Source organism: Tursiops truncatus, chromosome 14, assembly GCF_011762595.2.
Source record: "Tursiops truncatus isolate mTurTru1 chromosome 14, mTurTru1.mat.Y, whole genome shotgun sequence".
Lineage (NCBI taxonomy): Eukaryota > Metazoa > Chordata > Mammalia > Artiodactyla > Delphinidae > Tursiops > Tursiops truncatus.
This window is the reverse complement of record NC_047047.1, coordinates 80,807,455-80,826,570: the sequence shown is the minus strand read 5'-3', so window position 1 is coordinate 80,826,570 and position 19,116 is coordinate 80,807,455. Positions and strand designations below refer to the sequence as shown.

Here is a 19,116-nt window from a genome sequence, read left to right as displayed (position 1 = left end):
TATCAATAAAACAAACAACCCAATCCCAAAATAGGCAGAAGACCTAAATAGACATTTCACCAAAGATGACATACAGATGGCCAAGAAGCACATGAAAAGATGCTCAACATCACCAATCATTAGAGAAATGCAAATCAAAACTACAATGAGGTATCACCTCACACCAGTCAGAATGGCCATTATCGAAAAATCTAGAAACAATAAGTGCTGGAGAGGGTATGGTTAAAAGGGAACCCTCCTGCACTGTTGGTGGGAATGCAAAATGATACAACCACTATGGAGAACAGTATGGAGTTTCCTTAAAAAACTAAAAATAGAATTACCACATGACATGGCAGTCCCACTACTGGGCATATATTCTGAGAAAACCATTATTCAAAAAGAGACGTGAGTAAAGTTTTATTTGGAGACCTTATTGAGGACCATAGCCTGGGAGACAACTTCTCAGATAGCTCTAAGGAACTGCTCAGAAGAGATAAGGGAGAGCCAGGATGTATATGAACTTTTTTGCTGGGAAAAACATGTAGTCAAGCATCAAAAGATTACTGCTAAGCACGAAGAACAGACAGCTCAAGTTAATGAGTTTAGGGCTTTTCTCTGTACAGGAAGATGCAAGAATCTGGGGTCATTAGACGTTTTTCCTTAAATGTGCATCTTAACTAGCTAAAAGGTCGGTAAATCCAACGCACAGAATGCTTCCTGGTTTCCTCCACCCTGAATTCCCCTCAGGGCACACTGGTGGTGGGCAAGTGCAGTGGCTAACAGGCTTGATCCTATAGAACTGGAACAGCAGGTAGCATTTTCTTCTTTACAGTGGTTTGTGGCATTGTATTTTTGTGACTTTTCTGTTTCGTTGTAACCTTGACTCAGTACCTATACCATTTTGAGCCTGAAAATGCACCCCCAGCCCCTCAGTCTAAGTTACCTTCTTTTGTCAATAGAAGTCTATTTTTACCTCCTTAAGAAAACAAATTCACTCTCAAGTGCAAGTCTCTGGAGGGGAGTGTTCAGGGTTAAGGACCAAGCCCTCAGGAAGGAAGCCTCCTGCCCTTGGGGAGGACACGTCCCCACTCTCGGCTGGAGGAAAGCGCCGCCCCGCAAGGACTGTTTCTCCGTATGTAAATCGAGGAGGAGGCACAGAAACTAAGTTGGGTCGTTTTAAGTTTTTACCTCTGAAATGCTTAGTGAGAAAAACAAAGGAAAACACTTTTCAGGAGTGAAAAATCCCAACAAAATGGCCCATTCCCCCGTGAGGGGTGCCCCTTTGCCCTCCTGCGGTTCAATTTCTGCCCATCCAACCCGTGGGAAAGCGAGAGACGTCGCCCGCAGGCTCAGAACTGCACGAGTTGGTTTAACACGGAAAAGTGAATCAGCAGCGGTCAGATCACGCAAAGGCCAGCGTTGACCTGCCCCTTGGGCAAGAGGCGGACCCCGGGGCGGAGGGAGAGGGCCTGGGGAGGGGTCGGGGCGAGGTGGGGGACAGACGACTGGGAGGGAAGAGGAGCGGACCCGGCCGTCTGGACCCGAGAGGGGCGGCTCCAGGCGGAGCGCTCCCGGGGATGGGCCGGGCTAGCGGGGAGGGGCGGAGCGACTGCGGGGACGGGGCGGACCTGGGGAGGCTTCGGGGCGAGACGGGCGCCGCGCAGACAAAAGGGCGGGAGAAGGGGCCCTGGGCGGGGTTCTGGGCGGGGATCGGGGCGGAGGGGCGGACCCCGACTGAGCGGCCTGGAGAGGGGACAAGGGAAGGCGGAAGGACCGGGCGAGCCCGGCGGCCGAGTGCTGAGCGGCTCCCCTTCGCGCGGCGGCCGGATCCTCTGAGTCTCCGAGTCCCAGCCTCGCCGGCGCCATGGAGACGCGGCTGCTGTGGTTCTGCAACTGGAGCGTGCTGGGCGTGAGCGCGACGCTCAAGCTGCCGCAGATCTTCGCCGTGCTGGGGGCGCGCAGCGCGCGGGGCATCAGCCTCCCGAGCCTACTTCTGGAGTTGGCTGGGTAAGGCCGGGGCGATCTGGAGCCGACGGGAGCCCGGGAGACCCTCGACTCTAATACAGTCGGGGCGGGGGAAGCGGAGCCGAAAGCGCGGGCCTCTCACTTCCCCTCCGAATTTGCTGCTTCCCCCAGCCTTGCGCGGTAACGAAAGACGGCGCACGCCCATTTTACAGATAAGAAAACCGACACTCAAGGAAATCATCACTCCGCCCATTAGTGACAAAACTAACCATGCAGCTTTGAGCAAGGCCGCTTGCACGTCGAGGCTCTCTCATCTGCATCCTCCCTAAAGCCACCCCCCACCATCCCCGCCTCCGTTCGTGGGTCTCGGTTTCCTCGCTTGTAAAATGAGAGGTTGGACCCTCCGGCTTTTAAAAGTTACACTTTTGGGGCTTCCCTGGTGGCGCAGTGGTTGAGAGTCCGCCCGCCGATGCAGGGGACACGGGTTCGTGCCCCGGTCCGGGAAGATCCCACATGCCGAGGAGCAGCTGGGCCCGTGAACCATGGCCGTTGAGCCTGCGCGTCCGGAGCCTGTGCTCCGCAGCGGGAGAGGCCAACAACAGTGAGAGGCCCGCGAACCGCAAAAAAAAAAAAAAAGTTACACCTTTGGGTGCGGGGGGGCGCGGGGTGTCAGAGAACGTAGAGCTTTTGGGAGGGAGAGGAGGACTTGACCTGGACTTGGGCTTTAACTGGCGCTTGAAAAGCGGGAGCCGAGACTGCTCCAAGGGCCGGTTTTTCTATCAGAATCGGGGATGGGTGCCCTGATCCAGTATTTAAAAACCTGAACGTGACGGATGTTAACTAGACTTATTGTGGTGATCAGTTCACAATATGTACAAATATTGAAACATTATGTTGTACACCTGAAACTAATATAATCTTGTATGTCAAATATACCTCAATTTAAAAAAAATTAAAAAGTACTCTTTTAAATAAGCAAAGTAATAATAATAATAAAGACCTGAACGGTGAAAAGCAGAGTTGTGAGACTTGATGGGGAAGACGTGAAGCCAGCAGTCTAGCTCCCTGCAAGGCCGGGCCCCCTCCCCTCTGCTCCTCACCAGCCCGGGGACCCCAGTTACCCTCCGGCGGTTCTGAGGGCCGGTCCTCAGCGGAAGCAGTCCTCGGAGGGGCAGTGGACCCTGGTTTCCTGGGCCAGAAGGAAGGCAGGGGGGAGAGAGGGAGAAACAGGAGACCTCCAGGGCACAAGGGGTGAGGGGCCACCCTTGGACCTGCGGGGTCCCACCCGGGACACCCCCATCTGAGGGGCCAACTGTAGGATGTGTTTGAGCCACAGGCCCCTTGGGGAAGCACATCCTGCCTCAGAGCCACCCCAGTTCTCTGAGGAAAACAGATAATTACTGGGAGGAGAAGTTCCCCATTTGGGGCGGGGGAGGCCCTGATCTGTACCCCAGGAGGGTAGCCACCTTGGCGTCCTCAGGCAGGAGAGGAGGTAGCCATGTAGAGAAAGGGGCCCTCCAGGCAGGGGGCTTGTGGTCAGAAGCCTGGAGGCTGGACTGGAAGGAGTGAGGCCAGAGAAAGAGGCAGAAGACATGACCTTAGGTAACATGTTTAAAGCATCCGTGTGTGCAGATACAGAGCATGTTGTCCCCATTTCACAGATGCGGAAGCTGAGGCCCCAGAGGTTAGTAACAGCCGGGGATCGTGAGCCCAGCACCCTAGCCCCGGAGTCTGCGCTCCACTTACGGCTCCACGCTCAGCAGGTGATGCCTGCGGGACCAGGCCTGGCAGCGTCGGGAGGGGGGCTCAGCAGGCGGTGGGGGGCAAGCGCCGGCTGGGGTCACCCAGATGCCGCCTGATGAGGGCGTGGGGCTTTGTGAGCACCACGTCCTGGCTTGGAGTGTGTGAGCCATGAAGTCCACGTGGCCTGTGGAGGCTCTGGCTCACCCTGGGGGAGCAGGTGCGGGGATGGAGACAAGCCCTGAGGGGACAGTGAGGGCGTTTAGGTTCTGAGGGAGTCAGCTGGCCGGGTGTGAGCTGGGGAGGCAGGAAGCTGGGGCCTCTTCTTCTGAGAGGAATGGGACTCTGGGGTCTGTGTCTCCCACCCCTCCAGGCTGAAGCCTGTCCAGAGCTCGAATTTTCTTGAACTGAAGAGTTGTCCCTTCTGTCCCCACCGCCAGCCTGGGCAGCACTCTGGGAGGCCACCAGACTCATCTAGGGATGTTCTTCGTCTTCAAAACATGGCCTCCCCAGCTCGCTGCTGGGCCCTACGTGCTCAGTCACTTAGAAGCCCTGCCCATGGAGCCCCACCCAGGGATGGCTCTCAGCCCCCCTCAGATATCTTTCTCGGCCTGTGCGGCTTCTTGGGTGCGACCTTCTGAGGGATCTGCCTGGGGTCTCGAAACAGCCCAGCCTTAGAGACAGGCAGGCCCGGGTCCAGAAAGCCCTGTCTCTTCTCATCCTGGTCAGTGGTTCTGTAAAATTCATAAAATTTGTCTGTAACTGACCATGCAAGGGACTTGACAGACACCAGTGCCCAGCTTCAGAAATCGGGGAGATGATTAAAATTGATATTTCATCCTTCTTATTCTGTACCTCCCTCCTTGACATTTGCAGACTCCCGCCACCAGTTCTAGGGTTTTGCAAATGAACCTGTGCTCCTGGGTGGCGGCCAGGCCTCCCGGCTGTGGGTCAGGTTGGTCCGAGCTCAGATGCACCCTCCCTCTCCCCAGGTTCCTGGTCTTTCTCCGGTACCAGTGTTACTACGAGTACCCACTGCTAACCTACCTGGAGTACCCCATCCTCGTTGCACAAGGTAAGCGACGCCCCTGCGCCCAGCCTCGGCCCTCGGGGCCCCTCCTTCTTCTCACTCAGAGCCTTTCTTTTCCAGATCTCATCCTCCTGCTGTGTGTCTTCCATTTCAAGGGGGATGTGAAACGGGCAGCACCGTACATCGTCCTGTATCCTTTCAGCATCTGAGAATCCGAGATGGAACTGGGGGTGTTCCTTGCTAACAGGATGTTATTAAGCAGGGTCCTTTACCAGATATGTATTCTTTTGGTGTAACTAAAAAAAAAAAAAAAATCTCCAATGCAAGATTCCATTTGAGCAAATATCTCCACAGCCTAGAGATGCTCTAGAACAGTCCCTGCCCAGGGGCCACCCCTTTGAGACTAGGGAGCCCCATGGTGCCCTGACCCACCAGGTAGACTTAGTACCTCACTGCTGAGCTGCAGAAGCACTCCTGCTAAGAGCGACATGTCCAAATGTATTCTTTAGGGGAAGGGAGATATTTCTTCCTTCCCCCCAAATGTCCCCATGTAATAACGAGCATGTCTGGCGTGTAACACGCTGCCACTAACACACTTGGTCGTCTTGGCTTCTTACTGCCTGTTGGTGGGTCTGGGCTCCTGATGGCTGGTTCAAAGTGAAAGTCAAGACATTAGGAAGGTCTCCGTGGATTCTGGTCAGTCACACAGACCTATCCCTGCTCACATCACTCAGCATCTTCTGTGAACGAGGGCCAGCCTTCCATCTTCACTCTCCTTATAAAAGCTCTTTTATTCTCTTGTTGAACTTCACTCTCCTTCAAAGGCCAAGAAAGCCTTTTAAATGGCAATCAGTTAATCTGCCGCATCTGTGAAATGATCTGAGCTGTTTGTTTATATGTCTTCAGGGTGGAGGAAAGAGGGAGGGGACGGCCAGGCCCGGTCTGCGCTGAGCATGTGAGGAGGTGGGCGTGGAGTGGTGGGAACTCCCAGTGCCACTGCCATCGGGGTGGCCTTGGGCACTGGCCTCTAAGCTGCAGTTGCCCCATCTGTGAAGAGGGATCATAGTGCCTACCTTTTAGGGTTGTTTCCAGAACGAAAATACCAGGAGCACAGGACGAGCTGAGGACGCGGCAGGGTCGTGGTGGCTCTCGTGGTAAAAGCCTGTCTGCAGAGGGAAGCTGGGTGCGGACTGAGTCCTGACCCTCTGCTGTTCAATGCAGTTGTAAGCCCCCTGACTCAGTTTCCCTTTGCAAAAAAGAGGCATCGTGTGGCTCTACTGCCCCTCAACACTTCAAGGTCAGCCCCAGCTGGTTAAAGGTTTTTGGAAACAGAGCACTTTGAAGAAATGAAAAGCATTGTGTGATTTACTTTTTAAATAAATACAACCGCTTATCTTTGTGCAAATGGTGAGGCTGTAGATTAGAAAACTTGGGTACTGATGGCAACTCCGTAGTATCAGCAAGATGTTTTATGACCTCCTTCTGCCAGTTGTGACTTACAGAGAGCCGATAAGCAGGGCAGCCATATTAACAATGCATTTTTTTTAAAGTAATAGTATGTCCCAGATATTACACAGGACATACTTATGCTAAAAAAGTATTTGTTGTTGACCTGAAATTCAAATTTAACTTGGCGTCCTGTATTTTTATTTGCTCAATCTGGCCACCCTACAAATGAGTCGTCTCTAGGATCTGAATTGCTGCTACTACTGCTGAAGTTTTGTAAAATGTATAGTTGGAATGAATGGAATGAGGTGCAGTGGTACAAAACTGGGCAACATTAGTTTAAGACTTGAATTAGAGAGTGTTCAAAAAGCAAGATTCCATCCACCTAGATTCAGGCTGCCTTTCTGGTGTTGACTAGTATCTAGTTCTACTGACTTTGAGCACAGGGCATCGTCTATTTCAATCTCTTCATTTAAATAATGTTATTAATTATAATCACAGCTGCCTGTTGGGTCCCTATGATGTGCCACAAAGCCATGAGAAGGTAGACAGGGCAGGGAATGTTAAGTCAATTTTGCAGATAAGCAAACCAAGGCCCAGAGAAGGAAAATGACTTGCCCAAGCTCACAGCAGAGGCTCCTGGCCGTCCCCTCCCTGGCCTGGCCACCACCTCCCTGTGTTTGCTTCTGCTTCTCTAGCCGGGCTGTCTTCCTGCAGCATCAATGAGCTTGACGAAAAGCTGGTATCATTCCTCCCATCTCCTAGCATCGCTCACCCCAGCCGTGTCATTTTTACACTGGAGTTAGTGGGAAAGAGGAAATCAGTAAACAGCTTCACGTGACACCAGTTTTGCAGAAGACACCTGCTTTATCATTTGAACCTAAGTACTTCACTGTTGACATTACGTTGGAGAGGTCTGCGTGGTCAGGAGTTAAACTGGCAGTTAAAATCATCAGGGACGTTCCCAGCCCTAGGATCGGTCCGAGAATACAAGGTTCTTTGTAATTTTCTTCCAGAATCTGCTTCTGTGCTTTTGAACTCCTAGAAGGTGTTCACTTGGATCATTTTTGTCTTTTCTGAATCTGACGAGGTCTAGCAGAGCTGTTCCCAGTTCCACACTTAGCTTAGGTGTGTAACCTCTCTGGTCTCGGTTTGTTTCCACACGCACGGGGTTGGGAGGGGAGTGGAGCTGCCGGCCAAGCCACTGCTGTGTCCCTTAGCACATGGTAAGCTGTGTGTCTGCTTGGTTCATCCTCACCCTGCAGAAGTGGATCATAGATCTGGCCATGGTGAGTAAATCGCCCATGGAGAAGAAAGTGTGTTCACAGCAGTCTGTCTACCTCTTCTCTCCACGCCACCTGCCCTGCAAAAAACTTTATAGATCAAATGTTCAACCTGCTCATTTTTCAGCTGTACCAAAGGATGGTGGGATGAAAGCCCAGTGCTATCCAAATACTAAGAACATTATTCTCACTTAAATGTACGGCACAATTTTTTTACTACCCTTTTTTTGGGGCCCTAGAGAACCGGATTGGGATTGGGTAGGTAGTAGTAGAATGAAGAACTGAGCATAAATTAAAGAGTTTCAGGTTATTATCAGGTAAATAATTACATATGGGCCACGTACTCATTATTTTTCTAACTTCTCCCCCGCACTTTTTTTTTTCTTCCTTGGAAAAGGGTAAGCCCTATACTCTTTTTCCTTGCTTGGTTAAGGGCCAAAAATTCCCTGCTGTGAGAATAGGATTCTGGCCGTGGGTCAGGAAGCATTTGACCAAATGGTGGCTGACGTGAACTTTTCCACCCAATGGGAAAAGAAGCAGAACTAATCGGTGGTCACTGCCTGCCCCACCAAGACTCCTGAACTTCCACCCATCCTCCCTCCAACATCTAGTTGGAAAGTGGACTTGGCTCTCAACCTTATGACATAGGGAAAGCAGATTAGTAGGGTTACCACACTGACAACGAATAATTTTTTAGTATAATTATGTCCCAAATATTACATGGGACAAACTTGTGCTAAAAAATTATTTGTCGTTGATTTGAAATTCAAATTTAACTGGGAGTCCTGTATGTTTGCTAAATCTGGCTGCCCTACAAATAGGTCATCTCTAGGCTCTTCGGAGCTGCCACTGTGGTCACGTGGGTGCAGGTCTGGTTGTTTGGGGGGTGATGTTCCTTCACCCCCAGGAACATCATTCCGGGAATATGCTGCTATAGGCTCGTCAGGAATCAGGTCCAAAGGCTTCGGGTTTTTCTGTTTCTTCTGTTCCCTTCTCAGCGAATGCTCTATTCTGACCACACGGTGATGCTCTAATCGTTCATAAACTGTAGTTCCTTTTCCCCTTGTCAAGCAGGGACTGTCCACAACACGTGTTTCCTGGGTGCCAACTCGACAGCAGCCACTGGGGCCTCGGGACAGGGTGGCTGGCTTGAGGGTCCTGGAGCCCCAGAGAGGAGAAAGAGCTTGGCTTTCAGAGCTCCCGCGGGGCAGCAAACCCTAGGATCCTGTAGGGGAGGGAAGCTGTTTGAATTCATGAAAAACCCAAGTTATAGAAGGTTTACAGTTCTATGGCTTTCAAGAGCGAGTCCCAATTCGGACCGACAGATGTTTTCCACAGAAGTCCTACATTGTACTTTCGTGGTTAGATAAATTGATAAATCACCTCCTCTTAGTTCATTCACAAAGATATGATTAAAGTACTTAAAAATGACCGGCGTGGGCTTCCCTGGTGGCGCAGTGGTTGAGAGTCCGCCTGCCGATGCAGGGGACACGGGTTCGTGCCCCGGTCCGGGAAGATCCCACATGCCGCGGAGCGGCTGGGCCCGTGAGCCATGGCCACTGAGCCTGCGCGTCCAGAGCCTGTGCTCCGCAGCGGGAGAGGCCACAGCAGTGAGAGGGCCGCGTACTGCAAAAAAAATAAATAAATAAAAATAAAAATGACCGGCGCAACAGTCTGAGCACCCTTCACCTTTCCCGTCCTGTTCTCTACTAGACTCTGTGTTATGGGAAAACCTAATAATCTGCAGTTGAATGTGTATCATAAGATTGTGCAGGCCTTGGTTATGCCCCCAAACAAGACCACTTCATGATTCTAAAGACGGGAAACCAGTTGACGGGGTGTTTCAGCTGATGTAAAGCCTGGTGAACAGCAGCCTGGGCCCGGCTTAGGGTGGAGGGTGCTATACTCTTACCTTGCTGGGGAGCAGAGGGCAGGAGCCTCACCACGTGGCTCATCGGAACAGCCAGAAACCCAGAGCCCATGAGCTCCAGCTTGCTGCTTTGAGTTTCTGAGTCTGTCAGTGCAAAGCAGCATGGTTCCCCCCAGGCTCTAAAAACACCATAATATCTATACATCTATTTGTTATTGGCAGGTGGGGACAGATAAGCCTTTGTAGCCATTGCAGATTCTTTCTTACTCTCAGCTTCCAACTACCTGCTGCCCATCAGTTACTCACTAAGCAGTGGAATTGGTGGGTTATACATAAATGTCCCACTGCTGCGTCCATTCTTTATCACGAAACTTGGGTTTTGTCCTTGTACAAGTTGGTTATTACTTGACATGAAAATTGGGCTTCAGAAGCGATTTCAGGGAATTCCCTGGTGGTCCAGTGGTTAGGACTCAGCCCTTTTCCGCAAGCCACACGACGCAGCCAGAAAAAAAAAAGAATGCTTTAAGTATCTGGTGCTCTTTCAGTATCTAGTTTCTGGTGAAAGTAAGGAACTCCTAACTTTCTCCTGTTTTATCTTCAAACAGAATTTATGTACTTTCATCAGTGCAGCCAGTAAGTTTGCACAGCTCCAGTACCTGTGGAAAAGCAGGGACTCGGGAGCCGTGAGTGCTGTCACGTGGAGCCTTGCTTCATATACCTGTGCGGGTAAGAACAAGCCTCTAATTGGTGGGGTGTCCTTTGTCAGTGTGGGGTGTCTACCCAGAGGAGTGCGTTATGTCATAGACCCTTGAGCTTAAATCCTTTGCAAGTAACTATTCAGATAGACCCTCCCAGTGTATCCATATTTACAAGGCTGATTTAATGCACACCACTCTCCATTTTCTGCCAGTTGCTAAAAAAAAGTGAAAGCACTTTTCTCCAAAAATCTGGCCTAATATTAACAGTCCTCTCTTGTTGTTTGAAAAGCATCATGAGTTTGGTTATATTGAATCCACTAGCTTGTTTTAAAAATGTGAATGTTTATGGTGTAACAGATTCGAGAGACGAGAATCATACACTGGCTTTTGCGAATGAATATAATTTGCAGCAGTGGAGTTCTTCTGGAGCCAGTGTTGGTCTCAACTTTAGAATTTCCACTGCTCATTTGGATTCTTGCAGGAACTACCTAAAATGAATACATGCTATATTTAGGTAGGAACATTTTAAAAGTTCAGAGCTATTACATTAATTAGGTTTACTAGTTTTAGATATTTGAATTATACTTCTTCATGTTTCGTCCATATCTTAAAGGCCCATTTTCTCCATCCAGCGTTCTCTTCTACCCAAATCTTTCAAGAACAGTTAGCATATATTCCTGCATTTAAAACGGAAAGATATTAGCTGAATACCAGAATGTCTGAGAAGTTGATATTTATTGCTGAAATTTTGCTTTTACAGCAAGAATAATGACAACTTTAATGACCACCAGTGATCTGACAAGTAAGCAAAATATTTTTCTGCTCACTTGCTTTTTGAATTTTATGCCATCTGTGCCTCCTTCACTTGTAAACTGTCTTAGGGTTTAACGGAGCCAGTTGGCCCCACTGGAGGCCAGTGACAATACACTCTTGGTCCTCATCAGTCACCATGTATAGTATTAAGCATCTGCTTGCTGTACCTGGGATAGAATATGCACAAGATAGTAGATTCCTATCTTCGTGAAGCTTCCACACCAGCAGTGGAAATGAACAGTGAAGTCATCACACAATTAACTATTGAAAAATATTGTGAAACATTTTTTGAAAGAGTAGGACAGGATGAGCACCGAACATGGGAAACTGACCTAGTTGGAGGGAGCCGGGGAGATTAATTTGAAGAGAGAGATCGGGAGGAGGGAAGAGACTGCTACCAGGAGCAGCATGTGTGGAGGTCATGAGCAAAGAGGATGGAGGGAGCACCAGTGGGGCTGGCGGGAGAGCATGGGGGCGAGTCTAATGCGAGGGAAGGAGGTGGTAGTGGCCAGATGGTCCAGAGCCTCAGAGAATTGCCCACAGGCAGCAGGAAAGGCAGTGACGTAATCATTCGACTCCATGTTCTTGTTCTGTTATTTTTAAAGGAATACTGTGATGGAGGAGGAAATAAAATATACCTGGGTTAACCTAAAGAGAATTTCATTAATTCCTTAGGTTGAGTTTTCAACTCCCAAATAAAGCATATACATTTTTGGAAAATGATTAAAACAGGTGGTGTCACCCATTCTATGAAGACTAGAAATATGTCCCTGGCGTGTAGACCTTTTAAATAAGCTAATCGTTGAGAAATATCGCCACGGAACAGCAGGGTGCATTTGCTAGTCCCTTCCCGGAGGCTTTTATCTTTGGTTCAAATACTTTCCATCAGCTCTGAGAGAAGGAGTAAAAGTGTTCTGGCCAAAGCATAAACTTGGGTCAAGTGGGGAAGGGAAAAGAGACCTGAGTCTTCCCTACAGGACTTCAAGAATTCTCTGCTTGGAAAGGAGAGTCGAACCATAATTAAACAACAAAACAAACCTCATGTTAATTGTGATTTGTTCTGTATCTAAGGGGACAGCTGTTCCTGAAAGTGATCGATAGATCTGAGAAGAATCTTTTAAAAACAGTTTAGCTATCTTAAAAGTGTTTTACAACCCCAAAGATACATTAAATCTCATAAACCTTATTTATCAGGAGTGTTTGTCAAGTCACTAAGGTTATTTTTCTCTTTTTAACAAAGAGCCACATTTTCATGGTTACCTCAGTATAAAACATGCTTTGACGTCTGGGCTAGTTTTTCACAATTACCTTAACTGAGTGCGGTGTACCACCTTTGCTTAATTAACATGCAATGTTCTGAGACACCGTCACCCTCAAGACTTAGAAAATGAGTAACGGGGTTTTAAAAAGTTGTAATATTCACCAACCAGAGTCAGATTCCTCCAAATTAAGCATTTAGGATGAAATTATTCATGAAGTCAGGCCAAGTGACCAAAGGTAGTCATGATAGGAAGATCACTTTTCCAGAAATATTTGGAACCAAAGTTGTTCAAAAGTCCACATGATCCATAGTTCTGTTTCATTTGGGGGGCGGGGGGTGGGCTTCTCCTTAGAGAAGGTGATTTTGTTTTATGTGAAAACAGTATTTTTTAACACATACTTCTTCTTTTTGACTGATTTCAGTTCTTATACGTTTTGTGATCATGCTGGCCTTAAATACATGGGTAGCAGCTACAATACTTCACTACCAGAAGACCGATGTGAAGTCTGAATGATGGGTATATTATTCCCACATACAGAGTGGATTTTGAATAACTGTACCAGAGGGAAAAAAAGCTCATTGCTAAACCAGGTCTTTTATAAATTTAGCCAACCGTGCCAAAGGTATTTTAGACTTGGAAGAGCCCGCTTAAACGCTTGTTTAAAAACATCGATTTTTAAAATCCCTGTCCCCACTTCATTAGGTTAAGGTAGGGCTCAGACATCTGCAGTTCTGAGAAGGCTGCTGATTGATGGAAGCCTCCCAAGAAGCCCATTTTGAGGAGACAGCGTTGACCCTTATTCTTAAAGTCATGATTAAGTTCCCTCCGAAGAGCTAACTACATCTACTCCTCAGCTTTCACAATCTTTTAAAAAATAAATCCTCTCCACAACACAAACATGAATGGAGTGGGATTTTGCTCAAGTGGAATTGTAGTAAATTACCAGAGTTCACTTTCTGGGACTAATGTTTGTAATATAGACATAACAGGATGGCCTTATTGTATCATATTACTGTATAAAACCTCCTTAGGTTACAGCAAGGATACGAAGGCAAGCAAAAATTTAACTGGCTTGAATTCATATACCAAAGTAATCCACAGTAACTTCATACTGTGCCTTCAAGTAATTCGTAACAAAAGGTACCTGCAGTCTCTACTCATGAAGAGGCAATCCCAATATACTTTGATTCAAGCACAATGCTGCCGTTTTTAAAAGGATCACACCTACACAATACCATTACTGGAATCTGGTACAAAATACAGCTGACCTCGACCAGGTTTTGCCTGTTGAAAGTATGTGCAGTGCAGGGTATTGCTGGGGTCTACCAAGTTCTTATGGATTTTATTCTCATTATAGTATCATACTCTGAACATGATGTTAAGATTACTGTACACTGTGTTTTTCTGTAAAAGCTTATCAACTCTAACATTTTAAGAACTCTCTTTCCCCTAATAATTGAATGGCATCATTCTATTATATGCAGTAAGTAAATGATGCTTACTAGAAAATGTTTGTTTCCTATGTAAAATAAACTTTATTTTGAACTCTTCTGAGTCTTAAAACTCAATTGTTTAAATGTGATTAGTTTTAGGTTATGTAAAGTGCAGTTTTAAAAAATATAAACTGTGGTTGATCCTTTTAGAACTACTGCTTGGGACCAGCAGGAAGAGAAACGTGGCATCTAAAAGTAAATAATAAATCACTCTGTAGTTTAAAAAATCATAGTTATCATTTAAGAAAATCCAAATGAGTCTTTTCTCATATGCAGTTATAATCTGACCATTAGTATAAATTATGTGATTTTTAGTCCAACATATTTTATTTAGATATACTTTATCAATGCTTAACGCAACTCCTTAAAGAAAATATACTATCCTAGGTGAAGAGTTCTCCATTTCTCCCCTTTGGGAGGGAAAGGAACAAACATTAGAGCTACCTGATATTCTATACACATCATCATACTTAATCCCGCAACAATTCTGTAAGTGAACAATCTCCATTTTACAGATGAAAACACTGAAGCCCAGACTGAATAACCTGTGCCAGATCAGATGGTTAGCAAGTATCCTAGAAAAGACCCCCCAAAAAAGTGCTTTCCAGAAAACCACCTGTCAGCACAGTATTCCTAACAAACAGGCTCCCTGCCTCTTTTATCGACACTCAAATGAGATTCTCAAGTTTGCATGCCCCTTAAACTACTGACATGAAATCAGACACAAACGCCTAGTTGAAATTCGATTTTGTATTCTCCATGGATTAAATGATAGGGCTGAAGATACCCAAGTCGGTAACCTTAGTTGAGACTTCTTTGCTATATCCACCTTTCAGGGCAGGTAATTTTGGGGGGTAAATTTTAGAATGTTGCAGCATTCCAGGACTATTTCACAGGAAAAGTATGAAAATGCTTATGTCTTAATTTCTTTTATTTAATTTTTTAATATAAAAAGCAGGCATAAAATACAATTACATTACTACAAAGATGCAACAAAATTAAAAAATATCAGGGGTATCATTTTTGTTCAAGGGGACAGCTGATCCAATATTTATGATTATCTAAACCATGCAGTTCATAACTTATTACAATTCCAAACAAAACTATTATGGGGAAGGGAATCAAGGAGAGGCCCCCCAAGCATAATATTCAGCACTGTCACACAGTGCTTATCTTCAAAGTGCTTTACAAACCAGCTATGGTATCTTCACAATATAGGGAAACTGACATCTTATCCCGGGGGAGGAGCGGTGAGTCAGTAGCAGTGTCAACAGAGACCGAGAAACTCAGAAGTGACTTGCTATCATCGGATTTTTAAAACATGTTATTTAAAGTATGTTTCAATAAGGTAATATAGTGTCCAAGTTTCTCTATTTTACCACCCAAATCCTGTAAGAATAGATTAACAGCAGCAGCATAACTTCTTAAATTGTGGTTTGGCAACCTAGAGTATTTCTTCTTGAGGATCTGCACATAAACTGGGATAAAGGAGCTCCTTCAGAGCCAGAATGGTGTTAACTCTAGCATAGTTTAAAAAACACTAACCTTTATTTTAGATTTATTGGTATACTTATCCTTTAGTTAGCTCCAGAGCATTTTAAACTTTCAGACAGATTTTTTTAAATGTTGCTTCTAGATAGCATTTGTTTAATTAATACTTTTCAAAAATGTGCTATACAGTAATCCTCGACAGTAACCCTGGCATCAGTGTTCCTTCCACTTTGTCTCACTATTCCCACAAAAGTAAAACAATCCAACTAAGAAAATCCCAGTATTCACTACTTCTTAGTTCTCAAAAGGAGGTATTTATGGCTCTAGGAGAAATCAAGGTGTGACAAAATAAGCAACTTTTGGTCTTAAATTTATCTTGGAAGTTTTGGAGCCTCAAGAAAAAGAGAAGCTGGCACGAAATCAGGCTGTTAAACCAAGTCAATGTCATATATTTAACGAGTGTTGGGAAGAGAGCATTTGGATGGGTGTATGCACTCATGTATGTACATGAAACCAGCAACAGGGTATAAAGCAAATTCTTCCCCAAGGTCAGAATTTTTTATTAAGCACATTTCCATTAGTTGAACAAACAACCTTATAAATCCTTATGTCAAACCATATAATGTGAAGAATCTTCATGGAGAGATTTTTTTCGCTCCTTAGGATATCTTTTTCCCCCCAAAAAAACTTCACATTAATTTTCCTCATATAGTTGCATCACACCATGATTCTCCATATTCTTTAATATATACAGCATTCAAAATTTAAACTTTTGCCATTTTTACTCAAATATTTCAATTACTCATGTGTAAACTTCAAATTATTTCACCTTAATAAAGTTTATTAAAAATATATATATATATATATACTCTCCAATTCAGAATAATATGATAGAGCCTCCCATAGTGTAACAAAATCTTTATATAAAATATTAATTCAGTCTCCTTTTAACAAGTCTAATGAATGGAAATATTTATTCTATATAAATTTTATATATTTTTCATTTTTTAATCTTACTTAAAAAAAAAAAAAAAGAAAGAGCTGTGCCCCCAAACCAGAACATACCTGCAAGGGAACTGGCATGCATCTCTAGTTTTAGCACAGACAGCATGAAAGAGTGCAGCCTGGATAATGTAATAACAAGATTCAGTTTCAATACATCAGTAGCCAAAGGCCACTCTTCAATTTCCACAATAGTATCTATAACTGGGGATCTAACTCTTTAAACACCCTACACTGACCCCAGAAGGAATCAATGAAAAATGTCTACTTCCTTCATAGAAATATTAGATGATGTATTTCAATATCACACCAAACTCTGTGTATGTGTATGTATATAAAGAAAGACTGATAAAAGACTACGTAATTTTTTTTAACTTGATTCTTACTGATGTACACTGTAGCAGTATAAAACATACACTTTTCTGGGATAATGAGAAATAAAGCAGGAATAGTCCTGCATAAACTGTTAACTTTAACAGCATTTAAAAAAATAAAAATCAAGTTAAGTGCCTTTGAGGCAACTTCTTCCTAGTCACCAGTTTTCTTAACCCAATACTGAAATATTGCCATACACAGTTGTGTGTTTAAGGAATCACATTTAAATATTTAAAATATATCTACAGTATGTCTTAGTTTTCTTTGTATTTGAGATAATTTTTGAAACTTGAGTGTGAAAATGTAAAAATAGTCACAAATATCTTTATCAGAAATAAAAACATACCTAGGGTAGCCAAGAAATTAAAAGAAAACATTTCATAGTCACACACTAATACTGAGGTCTGTAAAAAGGGTTGGATGAATAATAGATATACATAAAAGATATATTAGTTCCAATACTATCCATTACTGTTTCTATCACCAATCCTTAAAAAAAATTCTCTTATACAATCAAAATAGGCTGACATTGATAACTATTATGTGTAAAAATAGTGCACTATTTTTCTTCTGCAAAGCAAATTTGCATCCTAAGCGCTGGTAAACACTTGTTTTTGTTTTTGTTTTTTTAAATACAGAAAAGGGTGGAGATTTTGAAAAAAATTAAATTAAGGCATTCAAAATGGGTAAAGTTGCCTATTATGAAGCATTAGGAAACTGATATAATTAACTTCAAACTTGTTACAGTAATTGCTTAAACATGAACATGCAGTTTCCATCAGGTACACACAAATGAGTGATATAAACTCCAACATTATGGCTTTATACAAATGCATAGTTGCAACTGCAGTAAGTAATGATATCTGATTAATGTTTATAAAAAAATAAAGTGGGAAGTTAAAAAAACCCTCTTGCAGTATTACAGTACTATATAGATGTGTGTGTGTGTGTGCACGCGCGCATGTGTATATATACATACATACATACACACACACACACACACAGTATAATGGTCACTTCTTAAAGATGCAGTCTATATCACTGTAGTGGAGTCCATTCCCAGATTCTTCTGGCAAATGTGCTGGTGAAATCTCTCTGCTGAAGCTGAAAAGATGGTTTCTTTAACTCTTCTCAATCCTTTTATTCAATGTAGTGTGAGTGATGCTAAGAGAGCTTTATGGAACAAGTTTGGAAGAGTTGCACATGATATTCTTACTCTATTAACCAATCACTGTTGGTTCAACTTGTTGCTCCAAAGGAGCCCAGAAAAATCTATCCAACATTTAGAATTTATATTGCAGGAATAAAGGGAACATATATGTGTGTATCGGTCTCTCAGGAAAATATAGCTTTTTAATAAATTTTGGGCCATCATATTTCAGTCTTGTTTCAACTGTAAGAATATGATCACCTTGAATAATGACTGCATTCATAGAAGGCAGTTAGCTGGAAAGAAAAGGAAAGTAAAGTTAGTTGATACAGTGCAATAATTTAAGAGATTGTTATCAGTTCTCTGAAAAGGCATTCCATTTACATCAAACTATATAGTCTTCCAACTACTATACTTTTAACACCTGAATCATGCATAAAACATATTTACTGTATTACTTTTCTCATTTTCAGGTACATGCAATTATATTCTTCCTCATATTTTCTCACACTGGCCACAAACATGACACACAAGTTTTAATATGGTTAACTGAATATTAGGGTGAGACAATATGTCACTGAATAATTCAAGTGAATGTCAAGTTTGACTTGGGGTTTAACTGTTAGCTGCCTCATGTAGCTGAAAGAAGAGTGCACTTATGGACCAGGTTCTACTTGACTGTTTGACCCTATGCCACATTTTTTACATCTATGAAATGGGAACAAACATGTTATAGTAAATATATGTAAAAATTACTCTGTAAATCCTGGTTATAAACAGATCCCAATAATGTGTGATTTAAGTATGTATTTCGCAACATGTTGCTTAGGTTAAGATAGACCTTACTTCTTTTAAATTCATTCCATATAAAAGGTTTAACGCACGAGTTTCAATTTTCATTCAAACCTTTTAGCTGCTGTTAACCAAACCACATTTTCTAAAAGCACAAGAGCTTTCACAGCATACCATTAGCATTCCTCAGCAAGAGTAACATTAAACTTTCAAAAAGTAAACATTTCACATCACAAAAAAAGCCAAATCAGAAACAGCTAGTTCACAGCATTTATTAGACTTATGAAGTTTTTATGGTTTCAATTCTTGCAAGTTAGAAAGAAGGAAAGAGGAGGGAAGGAGAGAGGGGTGGAGGGAGAAAGGAATCCCATGCTATGTTCACAAACTAATACAGCTGTAGGAACTTGAAAACACTGTAAATTTTACTTCTCTGCATATGGCTTCTTTGGAATGAACAGAAAGTAACAGAATTAGCTCCATTTGTTATTTCTACATGTTTCATTCCTAAGATAAAAAATTACAATTCCAACTGCATTGAAAATATATAGCCAATAAAGAATCTGAACATAGCATTTCACTTTTATACTTAACATGGAAATTTCAGTTAGAAACATGTCTGAAAACTACTTTTCAAATAAGTACTGTCAAAAACAACTTAATAAAATTTCAAACTGGTCAAAAATAATGAAAACCCAAAGTGCAAACCACATGCACTACTTGGAAA

The 19,116-nt window shown here is 43.8% G+C and overlaps 2 protein-coding genes across 4 annotated transcripts in view; one reads left to right on the top strand and one right to left on the bottom strand.

Annotated features, from left to right (window-relative positions):
• Window positions 1-1,724: 1,724 nt before the first annotated feature.
• SLC66A3 (solute carrier family 66 member 3) lies at window positions 1,725-13,639 on the top strand. Its single transcript, XM_004310265.4, has 7 exons — window positions 1,725-1,989; window positions 4,680-4,762; window positions 4,838-4,907; window positions 7,395-7,452; window positions 9,922-10,042; window positions 10,775-10,816; window positions 12,511-13,639. Exons 1-7 carry the CDS (start codon window positions 1,847-1,849, stop codon window positions 12,600-12,602), a joined length of 609 nt encoding a protein of 202 aa, XP_004310313.1. The 5' UTR covers window positions 1,725-1,846; the 3' UTR covers window positions 12,603-13,639.
• Window positions 13,640-14,495: 856 nt separating this feature from the next.
• ROCK2 (Rho associated coiled-coil containing protein kinase 2) overlaps window positions 14,496-19,116 on the bottom strand; it is a 137,453-nt gene continuing 132,832 nt past the window's right edge. For all 3 annotated transcript variants that reach the window (XM_019943277.3, XM_073791591.1, XM_019943278.3), the window contains one exon: window positions 14,496-17,896. Coding sequence is in view for 1 of the 3 variants with exons in the window: in XM_019943278.3 (XP_019798837.2) it covers window positions 17,893-17,896 (4 nt within the window). In the remaining 2 variants the exon portion in view is untranslated. The remainder of the gene's footprint in view (window positions 17,897-19,116) is intronic.